General features: G+C 48.0%; 1 protein-coding gene across 1 annotated transcript; it reads right to left on the reverse strand.

Moving 5' to 3' along the window:
* Window positions 1-1,050: 1,050 nt before the first annotated feature.
* Window positions 1,051-6,791, reverse strand: LOC103066428 (uncharacterized). Its single transcript, XM_088147198.1, is given in 3 exon segments — window positions 1,051-4,344; window positions 4,347-5,831; window positions 6,636-6,791. Coding segments are annotated over 2 exon segments (1,641 nt in total). The 5' UTR covers window positions 5,602-5,831; window positions 6,636-6,791; the 3' UTR covers window positions 1,051-3,958.
* Between the last annotated feature and the right edge of the window lie 2,726 nt (window positions 6,792-9,517).

Here is a 9,517-nt window from a genome sequence, read left to right on the forward strand (position 1 = left end):
TTTAACCATACCTGTAACAGTGCACTCTATTTTATTTCTAAAGGGTTAACTTGCTTTTGCTTTGAAAAGAGCACTGGTTTCTTCTCCCCCCCCCCCTTATCTCTTTGCTGAATGCCCGATTGTCTTCGAATAAGCAATTAGCTGAGTACAAGTTGTTTGTTTTACCAAGCTTTTGCAATAGTTGTGGGGCCCTGCATTCCAGAGAAAAGATAAGAAAAATCTTGTATGCCATTCTCTTGGTAACCAGAAGAAAAAGTTACATTTAAGTTTACCTTCCTAAGAACCACCTTTCACTTGCTCAGACCGTCCCAAAAATCCCTTGTATGGGTGTGAGGGGATGTACTATCTGATTACAGATTTACATGTCTATAAAGCCTTTGATGTTTGTTTTGTGAGGTGTGATTTCATCAACATCTCTTCTGAATGTGTTGATTGGGGTCACCCAGCTGTGTCTTGATCAAAATACATCTGTTATCTTAAAGAAGCCTCGTCTCAAGTCTTTTTATTTGGCTTTATTGAGACTTGGGAAATAAAAGGTGCCATACAGTATCTCAAATACTTTATTAAAATTTTGAGACTTAGGCACAGCATTCCTTATGCCTTGAATCGTCATATTTCTTAGATCTTTCATAGTATTTCTCCCATTTGGATTGCTGTTGTCCCAGTTAGGGTCCATACTTGGGAACTTCTGATCTCCTGCTACTATTCCCTTCCCTGGGGGATTTCTCCTATCCCATTCCACAATAGCTGCATGTCTAATTAATCCCCTCTCTTCTCCTCTGAACAGAATACTCATAACAGACATCAACTAGGACCAAGGATATAAATTTGGTCCCAAAAACTGATCAAATTGTTCTGCCAATCCTACTGGATCCTCTATGAGATCCTTCATTTCCTTTTTAGAATTCCTTACTTCTGCAGCACTTAAAGGGGCATTTACATATCCAATTTGCCCCTGTCCCATAGGTACCTCTCTTAACGGACATATTTTATTTTTCTCAATGTTCTTAGTTCCAGACCCCAGGGGGAAAATAATTAAATCCGTCTGGCATTGTCTTAACTCTTGTTGCAATCTTGGATACAAAGGGGCCATTGCTGTTTCAGGTCTATCCACACTCTGCCCGTTTCAGTTTCTTTGTCATGAAAGGGTAAACCTCTGAGATCTCTCTGACATTGTCCAAGCTCTTTCCTGAGCTTAGGGTCCCAGTTATTATATATTCTGGGTTGTATGGTGGTGGCAAGAGTTTTCTCTCCTCCTCCACTGCCCCATCGAGGGACTCACTATTTGTCTTATTGCTTGATTCAGGCCACTGGTCAGGAGTCCAGATTAAAGCATAATTCAATTCATTTTCTAGTGACTTACACTCTTTTTGTTTTACATATTCATATAAAGCATGGCACTGGAAGTAGTCGTTAGACCCATCACGGGGCCATGCAACTTGTTTGTCTTCCCACCACACATAACAACACAAATTTACCATATCCTCTTTATTCAATTTCAACTTTTCTATTATTTCCTTATAAGGGGAAGAGGTCCAGCCTCGTAATAATTTTCCTAAAGGGCCCTCTGGATCAGTCTTAAATTCAGGGTTCCTCTTAACACATTTTCCTTACTCCAGCCTCCTTCCACAGTGCTTTACCACAAACTAGAGTTTGCTAGGCACACAGGTTGGTTACTGTGGACTGCTTTACCACAAACTACTAGGCACTCCCCCACAGTGCTTTACCACAATTTGCTAGGCACTTCCTGGACCTGAAATCGCACCTTCTGTAGACCTTTTTCATGTTGCTCTCCTTTCTGAGCACCTCCAACAGACGTTGGATTCACCATTAGTGAGTTTAAGGGGCCCACTTTTACGGTTGCTGTTCAATGTTAGTCTCCCAGCACGCGCTGGCTACTTTTAAAGACCAACCATTCCAATTCTACAGAGACTCACACATACACCGCTTCGCTTTTGCGCTCTTTGCACTTTACCCGGATTTTCACATCCCTAGGTGCATCTCACCATTCAGGTCCCTTCCCACAGGACTACCCAACCTCCCAACCACCCAGGAGGTACTTTCTTTTGGCGTTCACAATTTCTCACCTGGGTTTGGGCACAGAGTTGCCCGGTTGATTTCTCCGAGGCTCTCTTTTCCAGGGGTCCCTTTACTTTACTTCCTGACCAACCTCTATTTAGCATCCTGGGATTCTTCACTGGTACCGGACCTGGAGTAAATCCTGTTGAAGGACTGCTAAACTCAGCAGGGCATGCCTTCCTTCTCTGGGGTGCCCCCAGGCTACCCGGAGACCGTTGGGATCCCGGACGAGATTGTGTGAAACAAGCATCACAAATCTCCCTCTGGGTTAGTCAGAAGTAAAGTTTTATTGGAAGCGTTTGCAAAGGCTGGTGGACTTTGTTGCAAATAAGAAGCCACACTTCTTACAGATTTCAGCACATTTTATACAACCCTAGGCCGACGCTCACTCTGAGGTCACAATCTTTTCCGCCCCCCTATGATTTCTTCCTGGTCCCTCCCACTTCATACATCGCATGTTCATGGTAAATAGGTGATTAGCTATGCAGGGTGTGGTTCTTATTAGGCTAATAAGGGTTGGGGGCAAGAGTTCATGCATTCCTATAAGATCTCTGCTAAGTACCACTTTGGACAGGTCAAAACTGCTCCAGACTGGTTTTATCACACCTTGACCCATCCCAGAGATATCTCCCCCCCTCATTTCCTGTGCCTCTTGGGGCCGTTTGGAGGCCTCTTGGTAACCATGGCGATGTCTCCTTATCTCTCCCTAGTTTGAGGTAGAGCGTTTGGCAGCTAGGTACTTAGTATTGCAGCTGCACTCTTAACATGCTCAAGTTACTATTTCTTTGTCAATAACAACAGATATTTTATCCATCTCTCACATGTTGGCGCTCTGCAAGGCCTTGCAAGGGCTTGCAGAGGCCTCGCAAGGCCTTCCCTTAAGAGGCCCTTCTGAGCCTCACAAGGCTTTGCACAGCGCTGACAGCCGTCACCTTCAGTCAGGGAGCTGCCACCCTGTCTCCTCCCTGCCCAGGCCCAGCGAGCTCCCTTCAGCAGACATGAATGTTCCAGGGCCCTGCCCTGCTCCTGGATCCTGAGCCATCACCACGAAGAAGACAGCGAAGGTCAGGGGACGGAGAGGCAGGGGTAGGCGGCGGCAGAGCACAAGACGGCCAAAGGGGCAGAAATTGGGGGGAAATAGGCGGGTCGGGGGGTTGAAGCAGAGGCAAGTGCTGCAGGGTGGTGGAGCAGGGATCTTGCTAGGCCTGGATAGGGAGGAGGCATGGGGACAGAGCTGGTAGTTTGCACAAGGCAGGAGAAGTGTGACGTCCTCACCTAACGACCGCGACCTAGACTACCAGAACTGTTGTTGCTAAGTGGCGCGTGCCCATGTGATCTTTCACCAAACAATTGCTTTGCTTAATGATGGAAAGTTGTGGTCATTAGGCGAGGACTACCTGAAATTCTTAGGACTTCAGGATGAAATTAATATATTAGAAAATCCGCTTCCATGTTGATCAAACTCCTCAAACAGCGTTTTAAAACATTCTATATGAGATCTTTATTATCGCATTATATGAATTAAAATATGTTTGGCACCTTCAGGAATGGATAATTAATCAAACCAAACCTTGGTTCAAAGTAGAAATTCAGTTATTATTTTCCTTCATGTTAATTCTTTGAAACAAAGTAAAACTTTAGCCCCCACTAAATCTCATTTCACATTGCAAACATCTGTGTTTCCTCTCCTGTGTTAATTCTTTCATTAATTTCTTTCATGTTCACCCTTTTCCCTTCTGAATGAAGGTTTTTCAAGAATACATGCTTTCATTTGTTTTCTCTCCTGTGAGAATTGTTTTTGTTTCCTCAGATTTTCATTAATTCTAAATCTCTTTCCAAACTCATTCATTTAGGTAATTTCTCTTCTGTGTGCATTTTTCTATGTTGTGATAAAAGCTCTTTTCACATTCCAGTCATCTATATAGTTTTTCTCCTGGGTGGATTCTATGATGTTGATTGAGATATCCATAATCAACGAACCTTTTTCCACACTCCCTGCATGGGCAGGATTTCTCTCCTCTGTGAAGTCTTTGTTGGTTTTCGAGACCTCCACAATCAACAAAGCTCTTTCCACACTCCAGGCATTTTTAAGGTTTTTTCTGGTGTGAACTCTTTGACGTATTTTGAGATATTCAGTCTGTCTCAAGCTTTTCCCACATTCTATGCATTTATACGGTTTCTCTCCTGAATGGATTTCTTGATGTGTATAAAGTCTTCCGCTCACACTGAAGCTCCTTCCCCACTCCAGGCATTTATCTAGTTTCTTCCTGAATGGATTTTTTGATGTCTATATAGGTTTCCTGTACGACTGAAACACTTTCCGCACTCCAGGCATTTATACGGTTTCTCTCCTGAATGGATTCTTTGATGTGTATAAAGGTTTCCTCTGAGACTGAAACTCTTTCCACACTCCAGGCATTTATACGGTTTTTCTCCTGAATGGATTCTTTGATGTGTATAAAGGTTTCCCCTGTCACTGAAACTCTTTCCACACTCCAGGCATTTATACGGTTTTTCTCCTGAATGGATTCTGTGATGTGTATAGAGGCTTCCCCTGCGACTGAAACTCTTTCCGCACTCCAGGCATTTATACGGTTTCTCTCCTGAATGGATTCTTTGATGTGTATAAAGGTTTCCCCTGTCACTGAAACTCTTTCCACAGTCCAGGCATTTATACGGTTTTTCTCCTGAATGGACTCTTTGATGTATATAAAGGGTTTCCCTGTCACTGAAACTCTTTCCGCACTCCAAGCAATTATAGGGTTTTTCTCCTGAATGGATCCTTTGATGTCTATAAAGGCTTTTTCTTTGACTGAAACTCTTTCCACACTCCACGCATTTATATGGTTTTTCTCTTGAATGGATTCTTTGATGTGTATAAAGGTTTCCCCTGGAACTGAAGCTTCTTCCACACTCCAGGCATTTATACGGGTTTTTTCCAGTGTGAATTCTTTCATGTTGGCTGAGATGTCCTAAATGACTGAAACTTTTCCCACACTCCAGGCAATTATATGGTTTTTCTCCTGAATGCATTATTTGATGTCTAAGAAGGCTTCCCTTCAGACTGAAACACTTTCCACACTCTGGGCATTCATAGGGTTTCTCTCCTGAATGGATCCTTTGATGTGTATGAAGGCTTCCCTTGAGACTGAAGCTATTTCCACACTCCAGACATTTATAGGGTTTTTCTCCTGAATGGATTCTTTGATGTCTGTAAAGGTGTCCCCTACAACTGAAGCTCTTTCCACACTCTAGGCAGTTATAGGTTTTTTCTCCTGAATGGATTCTTTGATGTATATAAAGGCTTCCCCTGCGACTGAAACACTTTCCGCACTCCAAGCATTTATAAGGTTTCTCTCCTGAGTGGATTCTTTGATGACATTGGAGACTTTCGTTTGTTCTGAAGGATTCTCCGCACTCCAGGCACGTCTTGGCTTCTCCGGGTATGTTGACCTTTTCCTCCTTCCCACCTCTCTTTTCGGGCATCCTCCTCTCATGGGGTCCCTCTTGGCTCCGGGTCATCTCCTTTGGGGGCGGCCCTTCTGCAGCCCCGCAGCCGCCGCGCCTTTCCCCGCCGTCTCCCGCGGGAGCTGCGCCCTGGACCGGGCAGGGCTCCCTCCGCTCCTCCGGGGCTCCTCTTCCTTCCTCCGCCGGACTCGTCCGTCCTATATTCTTATATTTAATATTGAAACACTCGCACTGGGAAGGAGGAGGAGAGGCGCTTCAAGGGTCTCCTTCTCTTCCCTGGAGGCCTTGGAGATGAAGGGCATTGTGTTAGTACATGGTTTGTACTATGTGTGTGTGTTTCACATAATGTATAACATCCATTTAATCGTGCCTTCTACCTCACCTTATCTTTAAAACTTTAACTTGCTTTTTGCCTTTTAAAGAGCACCGCATTCCCCCACCCCATTTTCCTTTAGCAACAGCCAGCCGCTAGATACCTGACTGTCTTTGAACGAACAAGCTGTGAATTAGCCTGGTACCAGGTAGAGAAGTTGCCAAGAGAGAGACCCTGAATTTCAAAGAGGAACAAAGAAGAGATAAGTACCGGCATGGGCTGTTTCCTTGGTAACCAGAAGAAAAAAGTTAAACTTAGAGTCACCTCTTTAGGACCCGCCTTTACCCCTCCCCAGACCATCCCAAAAATCCCTTGGATGGGCATGAGACGATGATTTGAATTCTTTTACACCGGTACCTTTCTATAAAGCCTCTGATGTTTGCTTTGCAAGCTGTGGTTTCTTTCAACACTTCTTGCCACGATGTTGATTGAGCCAACCAGATGCATATTGGTCACTAAATATCTGTAACCCTTTACAGAAGTCTCGTCTCAAGTTTTGGTTTGGCTCTCTGAAACTTGGGTAGCAGAGAGTGCCTGACAGACATGCAAGGCCCGCGGGGGAGGGAGGCCGAAGCCTCGGCCTCTCACGGCCCCTTTGGGCGGGCGAGCAGGCAGGCAGGCAGGCAGGCGGCGGACCCGGCCTCGCCCAAGCGCGGGGCCTCCAGACCAGGCCTCGGGCTGCCGGCTTCCCCCGCTCTCTCCCTCCCGGGCCTACCTCCCGCGGAGAGGCCCGCAGCGCACCGCAGCGCCGCCCCGGACTGCGACTCCCAGCATCCCCGGCGCCACACCTGCATCCGGGCACCTCCGCCGCCGAACAACGACGCTCCTTCCCTCGCCGGACGGATCCCGGAAGGGAGGGCGGGACCTCTGGCGCGCCTTTTCGAGGAAGCTCCTCCGCTTCCTCCCGAGGGGCGTCCCGAGAGCCCTCCCGCCAATCGCCGCCGCCGGCCGCCGAGCAGCCAATCCGCGCCCGCGTCCGCCTCCCTCGGCGAGCAAAGATGGCGTCCGGCGTGTCCAGCGCGGAGGCCTGAGGCGCGTCCGGGAGCTGAGCGGCCCTTCTGGGCTGCAGGGGCCCCTCCCTGGGGCTCTCTCCCTGGGCGGCCGCGCAGGCGGCAGCGAGGGGCCCTCCCTGGGTCCTCCCGGGGCGTCCGGGCAGCCGGGAGCCGAAGGGGGTCTCCGGCCGTGCCGCGCCCTCGCCGTCCGGGCAGCCGCGGCCGAGCGGCTCCCCTCCGCCCCCCCCCCGGGTGCAGCGACCGCAGCCTTTTGTTATGAAGGACAATGTTTTGCTTCAGTTCAGCTGCCGGTGACCAAAACTCACCTTCGTCCTTGATCTGGTCATTTCACGTTGCCTCTGGCGGCGCAGCCTTTCCCCTTCACGTGGAAATGTGGAAGCGGGACTGTCCCTTTCAAATAAGCTTCCGCGCTGTTCGGTTTCGGAGATGGGCCTGTGTGGTTTTCCCTGGTTTTCCTCTGGAATTTTCCTTTGTGAAGCAGAGTTAGAAAGATACGAAATTAAACTTTTTTATCCTTATAAAGCTCTTTCAGATCTGCCCCTTTTTCAGGTTTGGCCTTTCGCTTGTCCAAGGAAATAAGGCAACGTGGTCATGCCCGTGAAGCGCCAGCCTGGTTCGTTGCCTGCCGGGCTCTCCCTTCCTTCCTTCCCTCCTTCCCCTGCTCTGAAATCCTTATGATAAGCGGGGCGTGGGGGGGGATTCAACCTCTGCCAGACCCCACAACAGTGACAGGCTTCACGCATCACGCTGCGCCTTCACGTTCCCCCGGTGAGCGTAGACCCCTTTAAGGGTTAAAGCTTTGGCCTTGGTGCACGGTCTGGGTTCAAGCCATCATCTGGCTACAGAGTGCGCTGGGGGATTTGGAGCCACCTGCTTTCTTGCAGCCCAATTCTACCTCTCAGGCTCATTGCAATGGAGATAAAATTAGGGGGGAGCAAGACCCCAAGGTATGCCATCTTCAACAAAGCAACATATAAGTGTAGTACTAAAGTAAAGGAGCCCACCATTATGGCTAGTTCAGCAAGCCATAATCCAGGCAAGCCATCGCTTACTGTAATGGGAGAAACCAGTCTGTGTCTAAGGTTGGTGGAGAATGGATTTTACTAGTTCCAGGTGTATTTGTAGGAATTGCGTACCATTCCTGTTCTGTTTTGCTCATAGCTTCTCTGGCAGAGAAGGCGTGCTGCAGATCCTGCCTGCTAGAGAATTACATCTGGCGGGTCGCAGGAGGTGGGCCTTCTCTGCCGTGGCGCCCACCTTGTGGGATCTTCTCCCCCCAGAACTGAGATTTGCTCCATCCCTCTTGACATTCCCCAACTCCCTCAAGACCTGGCTATGTGATCAGGCCTGGGGCTCCCAGGGGACCGGGGAGATTTTACGATGGCTCCCTTATTAATTTTGTCCCCTCCTGTTTTGTGTGTTTTTACAGTTTTTTATATGTAGTTGTTTTTATGTATTTATTTCTTTAATTGTTGTACCCCGCCCAGAGTCACCTTGTGTGAGACGGGTGGCTATATAAATATGGTAAATGAATAATAAGTAAAATACTTGGGCTGATTCTGAAGATGAGGTAGTACATTCAATGCTTAATTCACTAATAAATGCTTGGACCAAGCAGCCAGATGCCTCAATCTGAGATGAACCAAACACTTTCATGATGAAGAAGGAGACTCATTTTGTTTTCCATCATCTCATCCATCATGATCATCAAGACTCCACTCCTGATCAACAGCTGCTCAGACCTCTTAATCTTTGTTAGTGTTGTCCTCCCAAAACATCTTAAAATGTATTAATCGAATTAATCTTGGAGAGAGAGGAATTATCCAGGGAGTTACTGTATATAGCTGTTAAACGCAGTCTGATCCAGTTCATGAGAAGCGGTGGCTAAATTTTTCCTAGCATTAGGCACCTCTCCGCTCAGCCTTTGGTGGAACGTAACAGGCAGCGATGCCAGTCCAGAAGCACCAGGGGCTAAGTGCAGGCTGGACACCACATCCTCCGCTTGGAGAGCCAAGCAACGGGACAATCCTCTTCCCATTGTGGGGAATTATCTCTGAGTGTATCAGTCCCACTACCCACCTCTCACTGTTCAGCTTTACCATATCAAAAACTGGTTGTTCTCTAACTTAGGTCACACTCGTCCTGCTATCTCATGCTGTTTCTCCCAAGACGCTCAGGGCAGTGCCCACTGGACTCCTGACAGCCCTGCAAAGTTGGCTGGCAAGGAAGACCTGCCTGGTGCCATCTTCCGTAGCAACCTATTTAGAAGACCCCCGTCTCTTGGTTTGCTTCACCTCCCTTAGTCAGGCATGTGGCCTTTTCCTTTGCTTCTCTGCAGTCCTCCCACCTTGACAGCCAGTGCCGTGCACCACCCATTCCATTCCCCGTAGCACCACCCTCCCCAACAAGGACTTCCTCGGACTCATCCAGCATGGACGAGCAGACAGTGGATCTGGCTTCAGATGAGGAAGATTAAGCAGAGGACCAACCTCCAGATCAGCAGAAAAGACCCAGCTTCAGTTTAGCTGGAGTGAGAGGCCAGTGAACAGATGGACTTCTGGATGCCCCCAACTGAACATCTGGG

This window comes from Python bivittatus, unplaced genomic scaffold (assembly GCF_059951505.1).
Source record: "Python bivittatus isolate LINGU-HERP-01145 unplaced genomic scaffold, Pbiv_v1 ctg000160_np1212, whole genome shotgun sequence".
NCBI classification, from domain to species: domain Eukaryota; kingdom Metazoa; phylum Chordata; class Lepidosauria; order Squamata; family Pythonidae; genus Python; species Python bivittatus.